This window comes from Phoca vitulina, unplaced genomic scaffold, assembly GCF_004348235.1.
Source record: "Phoca vitulina isolate PV1807 unplaced genomic scaffold, GSC_HSeal_1.0 scaffold49, whole genome shotgun sequence".
In the NCBI taxonomy this organism is placed as follows: domain Eukaryota; kingdom Metazoa; phylum Chordata; class Mammalia; order Carnivora; family Phocidae; genus Phoca; species Phoca vitulina.
Genome location: NW_022589752.1, coordinates 6,491,402 through 6,516,410, shown reverse-complemented (window position 1 = coordinate 6,516,410; position 25,009 = coordinate 6,491,402). Strand labels below are relative to the sequence as shown.

At 43.6% G+C, this 25,009-nt stretch overlaps 1 protein-coding gene across 1 annotated transcript in view; it reads right to left on the bottom strand.

Annotated features, from left to right (window-relative positions):
- Window positions 1-9,060: 9,060 nt before the first annotated feature.
- Window positions 9,061-25,009, bottom strand: part of CCDC91 (coiled-coil domain containing 91) — a 367,847-nt gene continuing 351,898 nt past the window's right edge. Inside the window, exon 13 of the mRNA XM_032432737.1 lies at window positions 9,061-10,750. Coding sequence (XP_032288628.1) covers window positions 10,646-10,750 — 105 coding nt within the window. The 3' untranslated portion in view covers window positions 9,061-10,645. The remainder of the gene's footprint in view (window positions 10,751-25,009) is intronic.

The following is a 25,009-nucleotide window of genomic DNA, read 5'->3' as shown; positions in this document are numbered from 1 at the left end:
AGGTAGAACTGGAAAAAAGGCTGACGTTCCTGTCCTTGTGGGCTCCTGGGTCTCTCTGCATTTACTGCCATCATCTGGCATCTGAACTCTTTCTTGTCACTCTAGGCCCAGAGCAGATACACTAGTTACAAAAATTCTCTCGGAGTGTTGTGTTCCTGGAAACCAAAATCTAGATAGATAGATGCTTTCTGGATTGAGCAGCTGAAAATTACATAGAGGTAGGCGGTCACACATACAGCCCTTCAAATGTCTGGGTTTCTCTTCCATCTGTCATCTTCTAAAGTCATTGAAACGGGAAAAGAGAAGATCTGAAAGCACCTCTGCCCTAAACAAGTAACCATTCTGTGGGGAGAGCCACACCAATGGTCAGCGGAGGGACACCACCAAAGGCATTCCCAGACATGAGAGAGGAGACACAGTACAGTTCTCTGCCTGGTCCTTGAGATCTTGTTCACTTTCCTTCACAAACCAACCAGAAATGAGATTCATAAGTAAAATAAGCTATCGTCAATACACTGTCCTAACATAATGGAGTGATAAAAAGAAAGTAATGTATATTTTAAAATGAATTTCGAGGGGGGAAATCTGAGGGAGAGATGAACCATGAGAGACTATGGACTCTGAGAAACAAACTGAGGGTTCTAGAGGGGAGGGGCGTGGGGGGATGGGTTAGCCTCGTGATGGGTATTACAGAGGGCACGTTCTGCATGGAGCACTGGGTGTTATAAGAAAACAATGAATCGTGGATCACCACATCAAAAACTATTGATGTAATGTATGGTGACTAACATAACATAATAAAATAAAATTTAAAGTAAATAAATAAAATGAATTTCGATATACCTGTGTGCTCCATCTTCATGACTGAGAGAGCTCTGTCACCTGACAGAGTTGTGTTTTATGGGCAGCATTGCTACCAGTGGCATACTTTCATGAAATCATGGACAGTGCTCCTCGGTTCTGAACAGAACAAAATGTCACTGTCCACACTGTTTCATTCCTTGAACACTCTGTGTACATTCAAGCTATGCAAGAGACATTTCATGTAGACCCTGCAGTGGAGCTGGAGTCCAGGCTTGGGTAATTAAGCAGGCTTTTCACCTTTGGCAACGTCCAGCAAGGACTCAGAGGTCACGAAGGATGTGAAAAATTCCGTCTATTGCGGGGCTGGACAACAAGGTACCAGACACCCAGCAACCTTGCTTCCTGACACCTAAAGCCTAGGAGCATCCCTCCGGCATTATAACAGCCCAAAATGTCTCCACCACTTTCCAAACTACCCTCAACAAAAACCACTGAGTTGGAATGTCAAACTAGTCCCTTGGTTCCTCGTGGAGTTCTGTGGTGTGTCCCTCCAAAATTCACTGCAAATACTTGTTCAATGTCTGTTGCACCCAGTAAATTATACGTCCTAAGGGAGCCAGGACCATGCCTGTTCCTGACCACCACTGCATCTCCGGGCATGGACTAGGTGCTCAGTAAGGGTCTACTGAAGGAATCAATGAGGAAATGAATGAATGAGTGAGTACTGGATAGTCGTCAGACCTGCATTAGTTTATAAGCACCAAGTCTATATTGTAATGCTTAAAGAAACTTGCCTTTAAAGAAGACATGAACAGACATTTTTCCAAAGAAGACATCCAAATGGCCAACAGACACATGAAAAAGTGCTCAACATCGCTCGGCATCAGGGAAATCCAAATCAAAACCTCAATGAGATATTACCTCACACCAGTCAGAATGGCTAAAATTAACAAGTCAGGAAATGACAAATATTGGCGGAGATGCAGAGAAAGGGGAACCTTCCTACACTGTTGGGAATGCAAGCTGGTGCAGCCACTCTGGAAAACAGTATGGAGATTCCTCAAAAAGTTGAAAATAGAAAATAGAGTAAATACTACTGGCTATTTACCCCAAAGATACAAATGTAGGGATCCGAAGGGGTACATGCACCTCGATGTTTACAGCAGCAATGTCCACAATAGCCAAACTGTGGAAAGAGCCAAGATGTCCATCGACAGATGAATGGATAAAGAAGATGTGGTGTATATATACAATGGAATATTATGCAGCCATCAAAAGGAATGAAATCTTGCCATTTGCAACGACATGGATGGAACTGGAGGGTATTATGCTGAGTGAAATAAGTCAATCAGAGAAAGACATGTATCATATGACCTCACTGATATGAGGAATTCTTAATCACAGGAAACAAACTGAGGGTTGCTGGAGTGGTGGGGGGTGGGAGGGATAGGGCGGCTGGGTGATAGACATTGGGGAGGGTGTGTGCTATGGTGAGCGCTGTGAATTGTGTGAGACTGTTGAATCACAGACCTGTACCTCTGAAACAAATAATACATTATATGTTAAAAAAAAAAAAAAAGAAGAAGATAGTAGGAAGGGAAAAGTGAAGGGGGGGAAATCGGAGGGGGAGACGAACCATTAGAGACTATGGACTCTGAAAAACAAACGGAAGGTTCTAGAGGGGAGGGGGTGGGGGGATGGGTTAGCCTGGTGATGGGTATTAAGGAGGGCACGTTCTGCATAGAGCACTAGGTGTTATACGCAAACAATGAATCATGGAACACTACATCAAAAACTAATGATGTAATGTATGGTGATTAAGACAGCATAATAAAAAAAAAGTGAAACAAACAAACAAAAAAAAAGATTTCACTTTAGGATTAGTATCTACTTATATTAGACATAAATGTAATAATTCCCATGGCATCTCTTGTGGACAGAAGAACACTCCTAGCTCAATATCTGAAATGTCAGGGTGATTTCTTGGGTCAGGATGACGGGGCTTTGTGCCAGAGAGCTAATGTGTAGAGGAAGCAAAGAGGCAGAGCCTCAAAGATCTAAAATTTTCCTCCTTTCCTGCCTCATTCCTTTTCTCTGTGGCTGCATTTAGTCCGTTCTGCCTGGAGCCTTGCAGTGGCTTGTCCCATCTCAGGGAGGATCTCATGTCATGTGTACCATCTGGATCCCGACTCTGTTGGACTGGGAGTCAGGAAGTCTGAATTTGCCTCCCAGTTTTGTCATTAACTAGCTGTGGGACCTTACCGAAGTTTCTCCACTTCTCCAAGTCTCTGTTTCCTTGTTTATAAAATGGAAGGATGGGATAAAGAGTTTCTGACTGTTCTTTCCGGCTCTAATACTGGACATTTAGTGATATTCCATACCTGGGAACAAACAGGGACAGGTAGGCTCAAAGTTGTGAAAAAGCTAGAATGTGGTTTTTTTTTAAAAAAAAAAAAAGCAAAGGTCGGAAACTGAGCTTTGCCTAGTTGACAAAGTACCCTTGGAACTTCACAGAAGAAAAAGGAGAAAAACAAGTCTGTTTAGATGGTGAGGTTTCTGTAAAGTGAATTTAACTAATTTCACTCTCTGTCTAGAAAAGTTTTCTATTTCTTTTTGCATTACCTGGCAGATTTTTTGTATGATGTATTCTTATTTTTCTTTACTTTCAATTTTCAAAGGTAGGATTTAACAGTAGGTCCTAAGCTGTCCAGAATAGGCATTGTGATGGTGGCTGCTACCTATCAGAAATGAGACCCCAGATTTCTCAGTGCTCATAATCGCAAATAATGGGATCCCAGCAACTAATAATTTTCTCCCTTGCAGAATCCTTGAAACTCTGAGCTTCAGTTTCAAGATCAATTCCTGTAAACCCTATCATATTTAGGCCTAAGCACATGTGAGTTTAATACTGAAATGTTAAAGAGCTATAATGTGGGGGTTCTAAGATCATCTTATGGCTAGCCCATGAAATCAGGGAATTGCTCTTTCTGGAGAGAAAGGAGCTGAAATGCATTCATGTGGTGACAGGATTTTATTTGAACAGTGCACAGCCTCCCGCCAGCCCTGCTTTTCGAAGAGGTGAGGAGGCTCTATTGAGATAGAGAAGCATCTCCACGGCCCCCCTTCAGCACCAGGTTGGGCCCACTCTTCGAAGCATCTCCCGGTACCTACTGACCAGCTTTCCTCCCAGGTGCCGAGGAATCCTGGGGCTGCGTGAGAACTGTGTTCACAGTAAGGACAAGGTCTCGCGTGTGTTAACAAGCTCCTATACACACACACACACACACACACACACACACACACACAAACAGCCTTACTTCTAGAACTAAAGGAATCAAAGAAAGAACAGAGTGTGGATTGTTCCACTTTCTATATCCACCTGCCACAGGATCTTGAGCTGAGCAAAATGCAGAGAATCTTATTTGGAAGCTTTCTCATTCTTCAGTGACTTGAAATTGAGCCTGAGAGGGAGAGATACAATAGCACTCTGTGTGTGTGTGTGTGTGTGTGTGTGTGTGTGTGTGTGTGTGTGTGTTGGGCCTGCAAAAAGGCCCAGGCTTTTGGAAGACATCACTCATCCCTGAACTCCAAGAGCAAGACTCCGAACTCTGAGTACTTTAATATGCAGTGAAATAGGAAATCCCTGGATGCAACTGAAAAGCCCCAGACTAGATTCTTCTTCAGCTTTAACACAGGGCTCACACCTTCGTTGCATCCCACTGATTGCCAGAGACGTGAGCCACCTCTGCTCTAGGTTATAAGCGGGTACAGGCAAAAATCAGAGGGAATGTGCATCAAACAGGCCTGTCCTCCAAGTCCTGGAAAAAATGGAAGAAACTGACAGCCAAGGCTGCTGAAAGGCTAAAGCAACAGTCTTGTCTCTCCCCATTAAAGTCCTTAAAAGCTTAACATAGTTTTCATTTTTCAGCATTAATTCAAATCTAAGGCTCTTGCCTTCCTCGAAAATGCCCCCTCTACCTTGAGTTGGCTGCTCCAGGAGCATCTCCCCTGCTATTATTAGTGGATAATTGCTCAACATTTTCTAGAGGTAATTAACCTTGCCTTTGAAATGAAAGAAATCCTTAAATTGAGCAATATGATGAAAGCCATTCTTTCACGTAATTTAGTCTCATCAGCCAAGTACATCAATTTCTAGCTCAAAGGCAGGGCTGAAGAATAAGCAGTGGCGATACTGTAAAGAAAAAAACTCAAGGTCTTAACACTGTCAATCTCAATTCCTTCAGAACAGGGTTCCCGAAGCGGCAGCCCGATTTCAAGAGGCCAATGGTTCTGTTCAAGCTCAACACAGTGACCTTGACAAAGGGCATCTGTTACAAGGAGTCCCTGTCGGGCTGACCACAGCATGCTAGGTGTGCATGCATACCTGAAGACTCCCGAAGTTCACCGAGGACTCCTGATTCTGCATTAAAATGGAATGTCTCTTGACATTTTTTAGAAAAACAAATGTCATATTGCAAAGAGCTCTGGGAGTCTACGTGCAGTTTGTCAATCCCCGCCGGCATCCGTATGCACGCCTGTCTCGTAATTAACTGCGTAAGCAGCTCCTTTAAGACCGTAGGTTTTGAGGTGGTGAGATGCCACTTGCTTGCCCCGCTGCTTCCACCTAAGGCTGTGCCCAGCTGATTTCAGACTGATGGCTATCAGAACTTTCCTCTCGTCAAGAGAAAGATTTCCAAGATGGAGACTAAACAACATCCCCCGGTATCTCGTTCCAAAGGTTGGGAAAGTTCTGTGCCAGCAAACCACTTTGTGGTTGCATTAGACGCTCTCTGCTGCCCTGCGGTTAGCTGGAAGTCCGTTTACCGCAGGGCTTTTATCACCCAGCGGCTGCATTTAGCTTTCTGGGTGACCGTGGCCCACACCCCAAACCAGAGGAAGGCCCTGAGGACCATCCAGAAACCCTCAGAGATGCAGGAGGTCCAGATCAATCTACAGACACAGATTAAAAAAAAAAAAAAAAAAGGAGCTCACTTTGGCGCCCTCTAGGGGCAATTTATTGCCATCTTGTAGATTGTGAAATCCTACGTTTGGGTAATTTCACGTCAGTATGGAGACAAACATCTTGTTAGTGATTTCCTCATATGGCTTACCAGTACCCTTTCCTACATTCTTTTTGTTGATTATTTTACATGACCACAGGATCCCTTTTCTCATGGAAACTTCATCATAAAATCCTGTACCGAAGGGGGAAAAAAACCCAACAACAACAAAATTAAAGCCAGAGATTTTGATTGTGTCTATCAGATCTGTTTATTTTGATGCAAGCACTGAAGGCAGCTCTTCAGCCATCCCTTTTAAATGTTTCCCATTCACAAACATGTGATTTGAGTTGGTTTCATTCCCCTTTAACAAATGGGGGAGCTCCGGGGGAAGAAATCTTATGATGCATCATATTGAAGAGCAGGGCGTTTAGAGTCTATCATTCCCGGCACCACTGGGTAAGTTACTTAACTTCTCTGCGCCTCGGTTTTCTCAGGTGTAACGTGGGTCAGAGAAGAGTGCCTTCCTCATAAGGGTGCTCTGAGGATGAAATGAGATCATGCCCCAAAAACACGTCATCGTCCTTCACAGGTATCCAGAGTCTCTGGCGCTCAAGACAGGAGAGTGCAGGAGACTCAGGAGGCACCTAACAAAGGCACCCACCTCACGGGGCTGTTGAAGGCATTAAATTAGTTAATGAAGGCAAAACACTGGAATAATGTTTGGCACCTCGGAAACAACTGAAATCGTTTGCCATTGTTATTTTCCTCGTAGATTTCCATTTTACAGTTGAGCAAACTGAAACATACATTGGTTAAGTAACTGGCTTAGGAAACGGACAAATAGTCAGCAGTGGAGTCAGGAATCCATCTTGACTCCACCGCCCAGGCTCTTTACCACTACGCTCTCTCTATGCTTAGTAACTATTAACCATCAGTATTATTTTGACAGGAGCAATAATTTTCAGGTGGGTCTGCTGCCACCTACAGAAGAGAAGTTTCCAATTTGTCAGCCTGAGAAGTGCACATTCTGCAGCATGAGCCTACATACACGAGGACACTAAAAATGTAACCACCCATTCACCAGTCTTTTGGTGGCATGGGGCAGAAGTCCTCCACATTTTTGTTTTATAGTAAGAGGATATTTTCTGCTGGCTGAGATATTTGACTTGATCTGGGAAAGTGGAGATAGTCAATAAGGAATTTAAAGAGGGAGCATTCAGGGGAGAGTTGAAAAGCGTTCTTAGGGTCTTCCTGCCGAGGTGAACCCAATCGAATGCCCTGGTAACTCTTAACGTTTCTCTAGAAGAGGCTCCAGGCCACTCCACTTTCTGATTTTAGCATGGAAGATGCTTCCTGCTCCTCTGAGAAGTAATCTGAGGAGTCTTGTAATTTCTGTTGAACTTGGATAGAGACGTTCTAATGCTAACCATCAGTAAAGTGTTCCTAATGTAGTCTCAGTAGAAGCGCTTCCTGACGTAGAGCTTTCTTCAGCTCTCTTGGTCAGCATATTACCAGCTCTGCTATCTAAGCCGCTAAACCTCAGAGTCTCCCAGCTCAAGGATTTCCCATTGATTTTAGCTTCCAGAAACAGATTTCCCACTGTACCACCAGATCATGGGTAAAGTCTCCTGTTATTCCGCTTACTGTCTGCAAGTGCTGAGGCTTTGGAAACTCAAATCTCTGAGGCGGTCTTATTTTCTCTGAGGGCACAGAGCTAAAAGAAGACGGTTTGTTGTTTTAGGGAAGACACTCATTCCTAAGAAATTTCTAGCTATTGGGCAGTGGAAAAAAACTGTTTTGGAAAAAGTTTTTCTGATGTTGAAGTGGTACAAACATGTATTTAAAGGAGATGCTTTCCTCAGCGGTGTTGCTGAGATGTATGCCTATATTTGAGCTCAGTTTGGCTCTGAGACGTCCTCGTGCATTTTCCCATCCCTTCTTTAGGCACATTAGTAAAATACTTCATGAGTTAGTTTCTTTTTTTATTAACATGCTATACAAGGAGAGAGGCCCACTGGTCCTGAAGTAAAACTACCTGAAAAATCTGTTTTCCTAGGAAGTGCTTTCCAGTAAAGAGGAAGGTGTTTTCAGGTTGAGTTTTAGTCTTGAAGACTCTGGAAGCCTTCCTCCTGCCTGAAAGTTGTCATCAACAATAGCTACTAACAGCAGAAGCAGTGAGACAACAATGATAATGATAATGCCACTTACATTGGCCTCTATATTGGTTATTGTGAAAAGTTCAAGTGCCACATGCAAGTTCAGAAAACTGAACTTGCAAGGGTAACTGTTTCACTAAAGGGCCCAGAAGAAGTCACTCACTGGAGATAGAAAAAAATAAATACAACTTTAGTACTTTTAATATGCATCAAAATTCCAAGTGTAGGGCTGTATACAATCTAATTAGCCTTTGAGGAGCAGGGATGCCTGATAGTAATATATTCATTCATTCACTCACTCATTCATTCATTCGATGTTCATTGAGTACTCATTATATATCAGCTATTGATCAGGGAGTGGGCTGTAGAGTCCCTAAAGTCACAGAGCTTCCATTCTGGTGGCTAGAGACAAAAAAAAAATCAAAATAAAATATCAGGTGGACATAAATGTTGTGGGGAAGCAAAGGAAGGGAGCTAGGAAATGCCAAGCGTCTTATTTCCTATGGCATGGTCAAGAAATACTTCCACAGGAAGGAGGCATTTGAGCAGGCATCTGAGGGAAGCTAGGGCTCCATGAGAGTTGTTACAGTAGAATTTTCAAAGAGCCAAAAAACAACTCTCATATAAATAGAAACTGAACATATGTCAAAGATTCATTCTACTCAGTAAGTAGTAAAGGATCAATAAAATGTTAAGACTGATTCAAGGGGCATTCAAAAATCTGGCATTTACAGGAAGTTTAAAAATGGAGTGCTCAACGAAGAAAGAATGTTAGGTTAGAGACAAAGCTGGTTAATGTCCTACTATATTCTATATAAACTCTATTCGTTGAAGTTCTCTTTCTAACAGACAGAAATTATTTGGTCTCTCCTGGAAAAAGAATCTACAAACTAACAAGAAACTTCGCTACATCTAGGACTTTTAATCAATAGTAAACAGTCAAAGACAGTACATTCCCCTAAATAACACTTATGTGGGCCTTTGAAACAATGTACCTATAGCACATTAAAAAGACATACTGCTCCCTTTTTTCTTTATTTTCAAGTTTTGCTTTCTTTTTCTTCTTTGGTTTTTTGTTTGTTTGGTTTTTGGGTTTTGTTTGTTTGTTTTTGTTTGTTTTGTTTTTGTTTTTTGTTTTTTACAGAAGTCATGCAGATAGCTGGAGGAGGAGCACTGCATGTAGAGACAACGTGAGTGAGTTGGCCCCTTTCCCTCACTCCAGGAGGAGCCCCCCACAAACGCAGACTCACACATTCACCTGGACCTTATCAAGAAGCTTGGTGTAAGTTAATAGCTGGGGGTAGTCTGGAGAAGCTGGAAGATTTATGCTGGAAAGAGAGTGGGAATGGAAGTTGGGAGTTGAGCGTGGGGGGAGTTTCAGAAGATATTAGGGAGTGATGAGTATGAAACATGGTGAATAGGGGGAGAATGGATTTGGACAACACTCTGCTACTTTTCCGGGGCATGAAAAGGTAGTTCATCTACGCCAGCCCCACCTTTGACTATTTCCTGGGAAACTGAGCAAAGACATGAATTGGTTCCCATTACTTTTGGTTTGCTTGTTGGACTGTGTTCTATAGGAGATGGGACCGTGGTGCTTCCTGGCTTCATGTCTGTCTAGCACAACCTTCTTTTGTCTCTGAAACATTCACACGCATTAGGGTTCTTGCAGCATGGAGACATTGTCACTGTCACTGAGACGTAATCTCTGATTTCCAAAATACCTCCGCCTCCCACACTTTGCACTGCATACAAACCCCCATGCATGCCTTCATGGTAGCTTCACTACCACCCAGGGAACCAAGTATCTCCAAACTCTTCACTTGGCCAACTGGGTGATGATACCATAATAACAGAGGTCTTTCAGCATAAGGAGCAGGTACGGGTGTAGGAAGTGATTTTTTCAGATGGCATTTATAGTCCCTCTAGGATATCTAAGTAGAACTGTTGTTCAGTAGGCAATTTCCCTGTTCTCCTATCCCACCCTTTTACTGACGGATGAAGACAGAACAGTGTGGGTTTCAGGAACCAGACAAGACTCTGATGGAAGAGGAAAACAGTAGCACTGATGGTTGTGTTGTACCCCCCACCAAGAAGGATAATATATGCAGGGAGGAGGAGGAGGCAGTGAGGGAGAAAAGAGATGAGTTTGTGACCCCAGCCTCTTTGCTTTTAGAAAGAGGCTCTTGCTCCCAAACATTTTCTTCACACTGTCTCCAAGCCTACTAATTAGAAATTCCTTTAGGTTAATAATCAAATATCCTGAAATGATTAAGGAGACCACTGTTCTTTCATTCCTTCCTGTACGTTGGTTCAATAAACACTCATTTAGTTCCTGGTTATACTGAAGTTTATGAGAGAGTAAGAACAGAACCATACTTTGGGGACCCCAAGTGAAAAGGGCAAGTGCAAAGGGGGTTGGGTAAACAGTCCCTGAAAAAGATGCTGACCACTTTCATTCTGGTCGCAACTCCGAGTCCTGAGGCCAAAGAGTCAGGCCAGTGATGTGACCCTTGCATCTGAGCCCTGGCCTCAGACAGTACCTTCAGGGTTTCCAAAGCTCCACACTTGGTTCCCTCTTCTTCTGGAGTACCAGGCTATCAGCTCCAAGTTCATCCTGAATATTGGGGAAAGCAATGCAAATGTCTGTGCATGTCCCCCTGTGTATCCTGGGGGATGTTTTCAAACTTCATCCAGCTTATATGGCACCAAGAAGCATTCTGTTCTCTCTCCGAACTTCAAGGGCAAGAATTTGATTCCTGATTGCTGAGAAAGGCCAGACTTCTCCTAGAAGGAAATATTTTTGTTAGAGAAGTCTGTGTCAGATTATTTCGTCTCTTAACAGCAGAACCAGAAGATAATGAGGACTATTTGACAGAGACTAGCATTGACAAATGGTACACATTTTTGAACTCATTTCAAAGTACAAACTCCTATTTCATTTCATTTTCTAAGGCTCTGAATAACTTATAGACAATTTAATTGCCTGTATTTGGAATAGGGAATTCCTAAAATGCTGAGTATAATATTTGGATTTAAAGAAAAAGACACCATAATAGAGGCCATTGTTCAAGTAAGTAGAGACAGGTTCATGTATTTCAAACCCTGGATAAAATATAAAGAAGATCATTGAGCTCTAATTTGAAAGAATTCTACTGAAAGACTCAGAAAACAATCCACTGTGAGAATATGAGACAGAATTATAATATTTACTGGACAACTGTTTGCTAAGAAGCATTTATTTTATATCACTTTTTAACAAGACCGAACTGTCAGATTGTTTAAAATTCCATTGGAAAAATTTGGATTATCACAAAAGTGTTTACTCTTTTATCCTTCCATGTGTATTGGATTACTCATGGAAGACAATGGAAAGAATCTGAGAAATGATGGTTTTAACAGCAACTTAGACTCCTTTTCAGAAATATTATAGACTATGTAAACGAAAGCAACTTTTGGACACGCATTAACATAGCCTTGGTACTACTAGTGCTATGTAAGACACCAAGAAATGAAATTTTCCAGATTATCCCTTGGAAGATGATGGCACACGTGAAAAATCCTTCCCCTATAACAACCGTGCTTGCATAGGAATAAAAAAAAGAATCATCTTTATCTTGTTTTGCTAAATGCCATTGTTAGCTCCAGCAGCATGATTCAGAATCTGTTTAATAAAATATGACCTTTTAAAGTCATTCTGGAATGCTGGAATTACCACCTACGAAGACACTGCAATCATCTATAACTTCGATCACTCACTGAATAGACTTCCATCAAAGGCATGTTTAGGACAAAGCCGAATCTCTTCTTGGTATTAAAATCACGTTTGATTATCCATTCTAATACCAGACAGGCATGTCCACTCTTTTCTTTTTTTCCTGTAAGGTCTGAGTTTCAGGGACACAGATAACTTGTAATGATGCATCAGCTCTCAGCTGCACGAGGACCACCCGGGGGGCTGGTGGCCCCAGATTGTGGGGTCCCGCCCCCACCCCGGCTGAGTCAGTGTACCTGAAATGGGGCAGAGAAGGTGTTTCTAACGTGTGATATTAGTGCTGCTTTCCTGGGAACCACACTCCGAGAAACACTGCACTAAAGGACTCTGGATAGGGAGTGCTAAAAGGAATTTTAGGAAACAAATTCTTATGTATGGGTCAGGCTGGTCTTGTGCAAAATGAAGGGAAAAAAAAAAAAACAACCCAAGCCTAAGCTTCCCCGTTAAGGCGCAGCCTCTCTATGGCTCCTGCCTCCAAACAGAGCCCTTGGCTTCCTGTTTTCCATTCACTCTTTCCTACCTCTGGTTCTCAAAAGTGCTCACAGATCCTGCTAGCTTAATTTACCCTAAAATGTACATTAATCCTAGCAGTTATTCCTCTCGGAGACCTTTGCATTTTAACATGGATCAAAAATTTAGACCTGATAAATGAAATTTGAACAATGAAAAGTGTTGATTTTTAAATGGCAAAAACTTTGTTACATTTCCACTCCATCACTCACATTACACTAGAGTGATCTAAGAGTCCAATCTCTTCATGTTACTTTCCTCTTCGAAGGCTTCCATGACTATCTTTCTCTCAGAGGCAAATTTTAAATGCTTAGCAAGACTTCCACACTTTTCTTTTTTCTTTTTTTTAAAGATTTTATTTAGGGGTGCTGGGTGGCTCAGTTGGTTAAGTGACTGCCTTTAGCTCAGGTCATGATCCCGGAGTCCCAGGATTGACTCCCACATCAGGCTCCCTGCTCAGCGGGGGGTCTGCTTCTCCCTCTGACCCTCTCCCCTCTCATGCTTTCTCTCTCTCTCTCAAATAAATAAATAAAATCTTAAAAAATAAAGATTTTATTTATTTATTTATTTATTTATCTATTTGAGAGAGAGAATGAGTGATGGGGAGAGGGAGAGAGAGAGAGAGAGGCGGACTCACTGCTGAGCAGGAAGCCCAATGCAGGGCTCAGTCCCAGGACCCAGACTTCCAGGCTTTTCAATCTATGCCCCTGCCTACCTGTTCAACCTCATCAGCCACCTCTCCCTCCTTCCTCTTTGTATACAATACTGAACTACTTCAAATTCTCTGAAAATGTCCTTTCCTCAGGATCAGCTACATCATTTTGGGGACCCAGTGAAATAGGAAATGCAGGACCTTTTGGCCATGATGTTGTAAAGAATTTCAAGATAGCAACCGCAGAGCATGTATCCAAGACCAGAGGTTTCCGAACACGGAGCCCTGTGTGGCTGCAGGTCACAACCCGCGAAGTGGCCCTGACTATTCCAGAGACAATAATCCTACGTCCCTCGGCACTTGTTGTGGGGTATCACAAAGAAATCAGTCAAGATGTGCTATTTCCTTTTGCTCTGAGTCAGTATCTCTGGATTTGTTGAACTTCAAATGCAGGAAAGCACTTGAGCTTCACCATGCCTTTGTTCATTTTCCAGGAAATCTCTGATGTAGCCAGAGAGGACGAGGTATCACTTTGACCCTGGCACTGACCTGTTCTCCTTCTGCCACTGTCATAATCTCTCCCTCTTTGGTACCTTTGAAAGGTACTGTTCCTTCCTCCTGAAATGCCACTCGCTGTGCATCCCTGATAAACTCACTTACCGGGCTTTAATCTTGTTTGCATGAGCATCTTATTCACTAGGCTCCAAGCTATTCCAAAGCATCGATGGCGTCTCCATCTTTGTATCTGCAGAATCCAGCACAACATCTGGATTGGAGGAAGGACTTCAGAATGTTTGTTAAATGAAAGAACGGGAGGTCTTTCCCTAATTCAAAAACAGTTTCGTGGAAGAAAACCTTTCTAAAGCCAAGCTGTAGCTTAAATGTGACTCAGTCTTCCAGATTTACTAAGTGAGGTTGTCAATTTACCTTTAGTTACCACGAAGGGAGGAGGCTCTGGGGCAAGAACTGAACTCCTGGGTCTCTGGAACCTAATCGAAGGGGGTGTGACCCCCCTCCCCAGATGTGTTCAGTCCTGCTCAGTGGAGGAATCTAACACATGAGAGAGTTTTTGAGAATCATCAAGGATGCCTTTCCTAGACTGGCTTCATATGGGAACTTTTATTCTTAATTCAAATATCAGAAACTGTCTGAGGTCTACAGTCAACTCTCCTGGGATGATGTCTAGTTTGTGGTTGATGTAAGATATTTGCTGCCCTCCCTCCCCTGTGACTTCTGACTACGCGCTGTCATTCTCCCGTGAGTGGGTGGCGAAATACCTTACAAGCCGAAATTCAAACCAATAAAGTCTGCTTTTTGTAAGTTTATGGTTTATCTATGAATTTCACGTACCCAAGCTAGCTTCATCCCTGGTTGAGACAAAATTTGAGCATTGGCAGGATATCATATTTACTTAGGTATTTTTCTCCAACTTGCGGGCATATACTATTCTGGGCACATTTTGAGAGAAAATCCAGGAAGCTTTTTTTTTTCAGTATAATCTTTTTAGTTGTTCTTTATCCATTGGTATATACTTTGTCCTTGCAAACAGTCGAGGATTGAAGCAGCATCTGGTGTGGTTTTTTTCTGGTGAGGCAGGGGAGAAAAGAGAGCCAGTTGTTGCTGCTTCTTTCCCTCTTTCCCTTCCATATCTTGAGAAGCCGGTGGGCTTTCACTCCCTCTGGGTGCCTCCAGCCCTTGGACCTCACTAACGAGCTGGGACAAAGGGTTTAGACATCTAATCTCAAAAGACAAAATAGTCCTCAACATTAGATGCCTCTACAGCAGACATCGAGGCCTGAATTGCCATTCCGATAGGCACATCTGCCCACCTGCTCAGAAAACAAACCCTGGGCTGCCTATACCACGCCACTGGTCATGGGGTGGCAGGGAGCCCATGAGAACATCTTCATTGAACCAGAAGCGGGTCTCAATAGCAGGGCGACTTTATCTATTGTTTGAATGTTAATGGTTCAGTATTACTTTTAACCCGTTGAGTGGACTTCATTCCTTCACGCTGAGCTTGGTCTGTGCACTCCCAAATCAACTCCTGTTTGCTTGGATACTTAATTCAAGTTGCTTTGATAGGCTTAGAATCAGGACCCTCAGGGTTGGGAGGGGGTTCAACTGGTTGTATAGTTCGTCCATTCCGACACTTGAATCTGCTCTACCATGGCCATACTATCTCCGCCTAAACCCTATCAAGGATGGGAATGGACAGCCGCCCAAGGTCACCCTCTTCATCCTTGAGTAGCTCTTTCAGAAATACCTTCTTTTCATAAACCAGATGTCAACTAAAGTCAACTTGCCCTTTCAGATTGACATGAAATTGTTTTGAATTCTCATGCCTTATGAGGTAAGCCAGTCAGCAACCCTTTCAGAATCGCTGTTCATCTTTGACATGTGGGCAGGAGGTTGTTTCTAAGTGTCCTGGCCACTGCCGGCTAAGGTCGAATCACTCCATGTATGGAACCCTCTCCTTTCTATGCCCGTCCTCCTGTCAGCTGTCACCTCTTCCTCTACACTAAGCAGTTCTCTTTTTTTCCTGCTGGGACATTCCACATGAGCCTGTTTCAAACACAAGGCCATGCGAGTGTGTGTGACACACTTTCTTAGGACAATTAAGGCAACTGCTGGAGTTAACAGTGCGGCAACCAGTCAACTTATGACGAAATAGTACCCATTTCTATTCTTCAAAACCTCTCAGCTACCTCATCACCAGGACCCCACTTCCTGGCCACATTTCTCTGTGGCTTCCACCTCCTATCATGTGCCGGCCCCCCTCTTTTCTTCTAACTCCTCCCCTCTTCTGTCAGATTTCTTGCTCATGTCCCAAATTCTAGTTAACTTAATCGTAGAGAAGTTTGGTTTTGCCTTTATCTTCCAGACCTTGACCTTCAGGCCTCCTGGCCCACACCCAGGGCAGTTTATCAATGTGTTTTCCCAAAGATAGCCCACTCCCTAAAAGTCTTGTGCCAGATGTTACTCTGTCCCCATGCGGTTACGCAAAGTCCAGGTCTGACTCCCTGTCAACTTGATCCAGTTCATTACAACCTGCCCTGTCTCGGCAGGCTTCTTGCTCTCTAGTCATTGCTATGGATGGAAAGAACACAGGCTTTGGAATTAGACCAGAGTCTGAATCCCAGATCTACTATTCATCAGTGGTGTGACATCCATTGGGCTAACTTTTTGAGACCATCTTTCTCAGCTAAGCAATGGTGATAATTATACCATCCACAGGATTTGTGTGAAAATGTGACTTACTGGCCCATAATAGACACTCAACAATTTTTATTTATTTTAATTAAAATAAAATAAAATGGAGACCAGGCTTAAACATCTCCCAAGCAGACAGAACCATTTAAGCCAAGTAAGCAAAACTCAATCTAGCTTATTTATATGAGCATCCATGGAACTTACCTTGGGTTATTTCTTGTAAATGCCAATGATAATCATCAAAGAAACTTAAAACATCTTCCTAAAATGGTATAAGATAAGCACTTTTAACTAATCCCCTGCCATCTGGAAACCCCCACTGCAATAACCAATCACTGTGAAGGTCAAGTAACTTCGTCATTGTCATTTTCTAAGCCATGCCATAACATCATGCCCCTGAGCTTCATACTCCTGGGTTTGAGGTGCCCCTGATTGTGACCAGTTCATTTCTCATTCAGTAAAATATTCATATCAAGTAAAGCTCTCTAAATTTTCTTTTAACACTTTCCTTCTCCTCAGCCTCAAAAAGCTTCAGCGCTGGTGTGGATGAACCCTCCCCAGCCTGGTTGGATCCCTGTTTGTTTTGACCTCTGACCCCTATCTCCTTGCTATCTTGGCTCTCTTGGCATTTCTTCTGGTCCCTGCTTTCATCCCCAGCTTTGGCTTTCACTACTCAGTCACTCCCACTCCTGTGCAGAAGGGCAAGAAAATCTGCTCCTGCCTCCCCCTCTGTGTGCCGTTTTGATTCTGACTAACCTGGAAATAGCTTCGGAGATGACTGAGATCAAGTTATGGCTCACAGGTATAATTGAGTTGTTTCCTAATTTCCAAAGGGCATCAGAAGTGCTGAGATCACCGTGAAGATGGATCCTCTTTTTGTCAGAGAGGACCGAAGGAAACCCTGGCCACCATACCTCTGGCATCTCACAAGCAAGCGCCTCGGTACCCCAGAACAGAAAACAAGTCAGAGATGCCATGATGGCTCTCACAACCCAAATCTCACTAACATACAGTGTTTAAAAATCTTAAATAAACAAACAAAATATCTTGCAACATAATCTCTGTTCTAGTGCTAAATGACTCTGTTTTAAATACATAAAACTCCACATTTAAGCCCTTAAGTGTAAAATGCTGGTAAGGAAATTGATACTAAGTGAAGATGATCATTTTTATGATTTACTGACCTACCATATAGGTTATCGGAACCTCAAAACTAACTCAGCCTCTGATGAGGTGGGAGTCCAGGATGGAAGTTCACAGAGAATGGACCCTCATCCACTCAGCCAGGCAGATGCTCCGGAATGCACGTCTCCTTCAGATTTGGCTATTCCTTTGGTGAGGGGAAAGAGCTGCATGATTTCACTGGCATTTTCATCTCAGAGAGGAATTCTAAGAGAAAGTATCATAGTTGAGCAGCTTAAGGGGACTGTCCTATAAGCAATTTCAAGCAAGTTACTTGTCTCTTTGAGGTCCAGATGCCCGTTTGCACAAAGGGTATAAAAATGAATACCAGTATTATTTAGAAACCAGGTCTGGCTATTGTAACAAAAGTCAAAATAATTGCGACTTAAAAGAGGCAGGATTTTTTTCTCGCTCATGATACAGTCTGAACACAACCAGTCCAGAGCTGAGAGGGAAGCTCCCCAGTTTGGGACCAGGCTCCCGGATCCTGTTTTGCATCTTCAACACTCATCTTTCACCTCAGGGCTAAGCTGTCTGTTCCCAACTCTTGCCTCCACATTCCAGCAAGTGAAAAAGGGAGAAGGGGAAGGGTTGGGCACAATCTTTCCCTTTTTTGGGGTGTGAACTGCAAGTTGTTTACATCTTCCTGCTCACATCCCATTGGCTAGCACAGTCACGTGGTCACACCAATCTGTAAGATAGAGCCTTCCCCGGGGATGCCCTGTGCCCAGCTAAAATTCAGGACTTGTCTTGCTGACAAAGAAAAAGAGAATACAAACTCAAAGACAGCCAGCAACTGTCCTTACGGTTCCCTGTGATCTTCTGCTAAAAGGTGGAATAAAGTCAAGGTTCAACTGGTAGTAGTTAATGTGGTAGGTTTTTTTTTAATAATAAGCAAAAATTTAAATCAGTCTATTTTATTTCATTCTTGATATAGAGACAAAAGAAAAAGGTGTGTGTGCCTTCACACAGAGACTCCCAATGTGGGTCTGATTAAGAATGACTGAGGTTTGGAGATAAAGTGACCATCACTGCCCTGGCCTCCCGGTCCTGCTGGGTTTTAGGGAGTGAAGGCTTCGTTGGGGGGCCTCAGCCTGGCCCAGTCCCCCAACCAGTCCTGATCAGATCATCACTGGTGGACGGTCTTTTGGTTCTACACGTACAACTTGGTGTGTGTTGGGGGAGTCCAAATTGCACTCCCCCCTTAATGCCCAACTCATTTCTTCAATTTGGGCATCTGGGTTTCTGGCGAATCTCTTTCCCTTCTCCACTGGTCCAAGCATACCTCATGAACAAGCTTTCCCAAAACATTACACAAAGGAATGTTACCCATCTCCCTTGTATACACTGCCATGCTGCTATCATTACTTTCCATGCAAGGATTCTTTTTCCCTCAGGCTCTAAGAACAGAACAGATGGAAAAGAAAGCGAAGGGAAGGGGAGGGAAGGAGACAATAGGAAGCCAAGACAGTAGAAAACTATGCCAAAGAGAAATAGATCCAGAATAGAAACCAAGCCAATAAGCACACACAGGGTAGTGGGACTCTGCAGTGGTGAGCGGTCACAAGGCAGTGCTCCATCACTCCAGGTCACAATCTAGGAAGACATAAGACATGTCCTACCACATTGGGAGGGAGAATCGATAACGGTGGTAGGGGAGGAGGGTGATTCATGCATCATTCCATGCTCAGATGATTCTTACATTCAGCAGGACATCCAAGAAGGACATACCCTGAGTGAAAAATTACTTGACATTTTGGCAAAGTACTAAGTACTAAGATCGCATTTCACTGACAATGAGAAAAATTTCAAATTAAACTGTGGAGCAGTCACCCTGTGGCTGTGTAAAGGAATAATATTTTACAATAGGTGTCTTTGGGCTTTCTCTGTCAGAAACAAAATAGTCTGACCAATTAGAGCAGGACTCAATAAGGGGAGAAATTTCACATGGACATTTTGACTAATGATAAAATAAGAATATACCTCAATGTGAGAGATTCAAGGGATCTAAGTGGCCATCAGAACATGGTGGGTTTCTGTTTTTGTTTTTTTTTTAAGATTTATTTATTTATTTATTTGAACGAGAGAGAGAGAGAGAGAGAGAGAGAGAGAGTGTGTGTTGAGTGAGGGGAGGGCCAGAGGGAGAGAGAATCCTCAAGCAGACTCCACGCTGAGCACGGAGTCTGATGCAGGGCTCGATCTCACGACCCTGAGATCCTGACCTGAGCTAAAACCAAGGTCTGACGCACAACCAGCTGAGCCCCCAGGAGCCCCTGGAACACAGTGTTTTATAGTTAAGTAAGCTACAGACTTGCTTTGGCCATATGCTCAGACAGTGGTAGAACCACAACTAAAACCTAAGCACTGGAGGCTCCTGGGCTAGTGAGCCTTGTCTGGAACGTTCTGACATCAGAGGAATCTCTTATTCTGTGAAGAAAATATCTCTTGTGGGAAATCATTAATATGTTCTAAAACTGATTTTATCAAAAAGGATGAGACCTGAGATGGTGAAACAAATTCTGAGGGTATAAACAATGTCATCCAACTGTTGTATAATGACCACATTCCAGGGGAGTTTTCAGAGTGACAAATGACTTCAAACAAACATTTGGGTCTGGTGGCACATTTTGTAAGTGGCTTTAGGAGGAAATGTGGAACGCAGAAGAATGCAGCAGAGCCTGGTGATCTCAATAGGCTGGGAATGAGGAAAATCCTATTTTAAATCACTCGAACAGAGAATAAGGTAATATTTATGAAATCCCCCTTCCTATCTGAGTGAGACAGTAGGGACCACGTAGACCCAGGAGATGCTCCCTTTAAGTGAAGAGCTGCTCCATTTGACCCATGCACCATGGCCGGGATCAGACTGCATGTGTGGGAGAGTGACAAGGGACCATCCCACCGGTAAGAAGAGCAGGTAGGAGCTGGTAGGCAGTGGGCCATGGGGGCAGCAGGTTGAGGGGAAAGTACACTGCACAAGGATTCAGAGGACTTGGGTCCAAGTCCTAGAGCTATTGCTAGTTGTCCCAGTTGTACCACCTTGGGCAAATTACTTAACCTCTCTGGATGGGCTTCAGTTTCCTACTTCATAAAAGAAGGTTTCACTTCATCTTTTTCCCAGCTCTAAAATTCTGCTTTCCAGGGCTCGCTATCTTAAATGCCTACCCCAAAGTCCCAAACCTCCAACCTGAGGCCATTTGGCCCCCTAGGGGACATGTGGCAATGTCACAACTGGTTGTCACACAGTGGGAAGGTGCTCCTGCTGTTGGCATCTGGTGGGTGCAGGACAGGGGTGCCACTAAACATCCCAAAATGCAAGGACAGCTCCCCACAACAAAGAATCATACAACCCAAAATGTCAGTAGTGCCGAGGTTGAAAAACACTAACTGAAAGGGCAATATAAGGACGAACCCATTTCAGCCAATTATTGTCATGTTGTCAGACCCGTTTTTTTAAGAGAATTTGAAAATGTGAATTTTTATGTAAAATATTCCCAAATGAAGATATAGCAGCACATTTATATATAAAACGCTTTGGGAGCCAAATAAAATGGGGCCTTAGGACAAATCCTGTCCGCAAGCTATCAATTTCTGAAATCTTATTTAGCCACATACTGTCCAAGTAATTAGTGTAGTTTAACTGAAAGCGTGGATTTTTTCCCTCTGTGGGAATATCCTTTCTGTCTACTTCTCCAGGTTGTCACAGGATAATAGTATCTTGGAGCTGGAAGGAACTTCAGAAATCACCTAATACGCAGTTATACCCAGAGAAGGGACTTTGCCCTTGAACTCAGTCCGCCAATGGCTGGCCCGCGCCTGAGAAGCCAGGTGTCTTGACTCCCTGTCCCGAGTTTTGGGAGAGTGAGATGAACGGAGGCGGTGTGCGCGAGAGTGCCAGATGTATCTCTCTTCCAGATGTGGTCTGCCAGCACTTGATCTTCCAGCTGTGCCTGAGCAGCACCAGATGTGACCCGAGGATTAAATGAGGGGGATGGGAAAGCACGCCGGAGCCTGTAAACGGCTCCCCCGTCTCCCAAATGTAAGGTTGGTATTAGCGTTCGTTTTTCTGCGATGTACAACGCAGGCAGCAAGGCCAGTGCCTGGTACTGGCCACAGGGAGGCCTGAGCCGGCGCGTGTGACTGGCTCAGGCCGGACACTGTACCACTCTTAGAAAAACCATGCAGAAGCCCATCAGTACTATCCGTGCGCCGCTGAGAGGAACAGTGTTGTCACAGGGCCATCGGGACTGAAAGTGCAGTTTTCTTTCTGGGTTCATGGGAGCTAGTGGCGTTAGGAGATCAATCCGCAAGGCTCACCGGGGTTTAGGGACCTCAGAACTCTTCCCCCCGCCCCCGCCCCCCCAGCACGCCCCCTCTCACGCCTCCGATGATGCTTTCGTGCCTCCTGCTGGCATTCTGCCCCACCCCGTCTGCTTCGTAAGGGCCTGGGTGCGGGGCGGCGCGGGGGGTGGGCAGGGGGAGGCTCACGGCAGGGCTGTCTCGGGGGGCTGCGCAGCCGGCTCCCAGGGCGGGGGTGCACCAGGCCGGGTCGACCGCCACCCTGTCTGCTCCCGCGCGGCCCACTCGAGCCGATGCTCTCCGGCTCTGAGTCCTCAGAGTCACTTCCATCTTTGCTCAGCGTGCTCCTTGTGGTTACGCGGAGAGGCCCGAGTTTGGGCACCAGCATTCAGAGCTTTTTTCTTCTTATTTAGTGCAAAAATGGCTCACACGTCCATGGTGAACTTGGCCACCGGTCGTGCGGGCCGCCGAGGGGGTGAGGGTGAGACAGAATGTGTCTGCCCCGGCAGGTTCCACATTTTTTTAGGATAATGATTGAGTTTTCGGTTACTTACAGGATGTAATTATAAATACATATTTGCAATAGAACCAGCTCGATGTGCTTAGCTTTCCATGAATAGCACACTGCACTTTGGGAATGCGCGGACTGCCCTTTCCTTAAAGCTCAGCAGAAGTCTTCCCTCGCGAGGAGGCCTTAGCCCAGATCTCTCTGCTCTGATTTTCCTTCGCTCTTCCGTCTGTACCACTGACTGGGGAACCACAGACTCTCTTACTCTCTCTCACCCCTTTATGTGTGATTGCAGGAAGATTCACCTACTTGCTGTTCTACCTAATACAAAGTAGGAACCTTGAGAAACATCCACACTCCTTATATCATTTTTATCCCCATCGTGTGGGCTGGTGTGTGGTATTTACTAGATTCCCAGGAAGAGTTCACAGTCGTTGGAGACTTGGAGGGCCAGGGACCCAATAAAGAGCATCTTGCTTCCACCTGAGACTGATACACATTTTGAAAAGTCAGACAGGGGAGAAGCAGAGATAAAGGCCTGTCACGGAGGCTTAAGTCGGAAGACACAGCTGCAGGCCAGGGGCAGCGGAATGTCCTGGTGTTGACTGAGTGGGTGGTGGTGCCTGAGGCAGGCCTCTCACTGGTGGGGAGAAAACTGCCCCCTGGGAAGGGTGGAGACAAGTTCTCAGGTGGAAGCTCATCTCCGTCGGGAAGAAGGACAGGGTTTTTAGTCACTATTATATTTATCTCCAATTTACCAATCTGAAAACCAGGGTAGCGGCCTTGAGGCTGAGTGACCAATGGGGCAGAGAGAGATGGAGGTGACACCTGTGAAGCTCCCTCCGTATGGAAGGCTGCCTGAGAAGTCGGGGAGGGGTGTGCCCCCTTCACAATTAATTTTAAATGATGGCAACCTCCGAGCTATTTTTTCAACTATCTTTATCAGATTTCAACACACCTCCTTCAAACCTTATCCACATCCCAACACAATCTTCTGGTATTACCTACCCCTCCCGAAACAGGGAAAGCAAGAGTGATTTTATAACATCATAAGATGATCATATTACTAAGGGTTAGTACACTAACACTCTAAATTTATTAACTGAACTAAATCATTTCTTCAGTGGCTGCATTAGTACAGACTGTCATTCACCCACCTTTCCAGAGACTGGGGAGCGCCTGAGGGAGGAACGGCTCTGAGCTGAAGCCTGGCTACCCCGCAGAGACTGGCCAGAGGGACATCTGTGTAAGAGCTTAATTAGGCCAATTCGGGGGTAGATTCAAAGCTGTGACCAGACTCTGTGAGGCTAAGGAAGCAGCATCACAAGGTTTGTAATTTAGGTTTTTCTTATTTTTTTCTTTTCTCTATATAAAAGAGTTATTTTTTAAAAAGCAGTTTTAAGTACACAGCAAAATTGAGAGGAAGGTATAGAGATGTCCCATGACCCCCTGTCCTCCCCCCAAAACACACACACAGCCTCCCTGATTACCAACATCCCCCACTTGTTATAATTGATGAACCTATGTGGACATATTATAATCACCCAAAGTCCACAATTTACATTAGGGTTCACTCTTTGTGTTGTATATTCTATGGGTTGGACAAATGTATAATGACATCTATCATTAGAGTATCACACTGAGTATTTTCATCACCTTAAAAATCCTCTGTGCTATTCATTACCTTCCTCTTCACCCCCAACAACCATTGATCTTTTTCACTGTGTCCACAGTTTTGTCTCTTCCAGAATGTCATATAGTTGATATCATAAAGTATGTAGCCTTTTCAGATTGGCTTCTTTGACTTATTAATATGCATTGAAATTTCCTCCATGTCTTTTCATGGCTTGATAGCTCATTTCTTCTTAGCAATGAATAATATTCCATTGTCTGGATCTACCATAGTTTATCCATTCACCTACTGAAGGGCATCTTGTTTGCTTCCAAGTTTTAACAATTATGAGTCAAATTGCTATAAACATCCATGTGCAGGTTTTTGTGTGTACATAAGTTTTCAACTCCTTTGGATATATACCAAGGAACACAATTGCTGGACTGTCTGGTAAAAGTATGCTTAGCTTTGTAAGAAACCACTAAGTTGCCTTTCAAAGTGATTGCACATTTTGCATTCCCACCAGCAATGTATGTTGCTCCACATCCTTGTCAGCATTTGATATTGTCAGTCTTCCAGATTTTGGCTATTTTCATAGGTGTGCAGGGGTATCTCATCATTGTTTTAATATGCATTCCTCTGAAAACATGAGTGTAGAGCTTCTCATATGCTTATTTGCCATCTATACAACTTCTTTGGTGATGTGTCTGTTAAGGTCTTTAGACTATTTTTTAATTGCGTTGTTTGTTTTCTTATTGTTGAGTTTTAAGTGTTCTTTATATATTTTTGATAATGGTCCTTTATCCAGTGTGTCCTTTGTAAATATTTTCTCCCAGTCTGTGGCTTGTCTTCTCATTCTCTTAACATTGTCTTTCACAGAGCAGAAGTTTTTTATTTTAATGAATTCCAGCTTATCAACTATTTCCTTTATGGATTATGCTTTTAGTGTTGTATCTAAAAAAGCCATCACCAAATCCAGGTTCACCTAGGTGTTCTTCTATGCTATCTCCTAGGAGTTTTATAGTTTTGCATTTTTACATTTAGGTCTATAATCCATTTTGAGTTAATTTTTGTAAAGGGAGTAAGACCTGTGTCTAGATTAATTTTTTTCTTTTTGCCTGTGGATGTCTAGTTGTATCAGCACCATTTGTTGAAAAAATTACCTTTTTTCCATTTTATTGCCTTTGCTCTTTTGTCAAAGATCATTTGACTGTATTTATAAGGGTCTATTTCTGGGGCTTTTTTCTGTTCCATTGATCAATTTGTCTATTCTTTTCCAATCCCACACTGTCTTG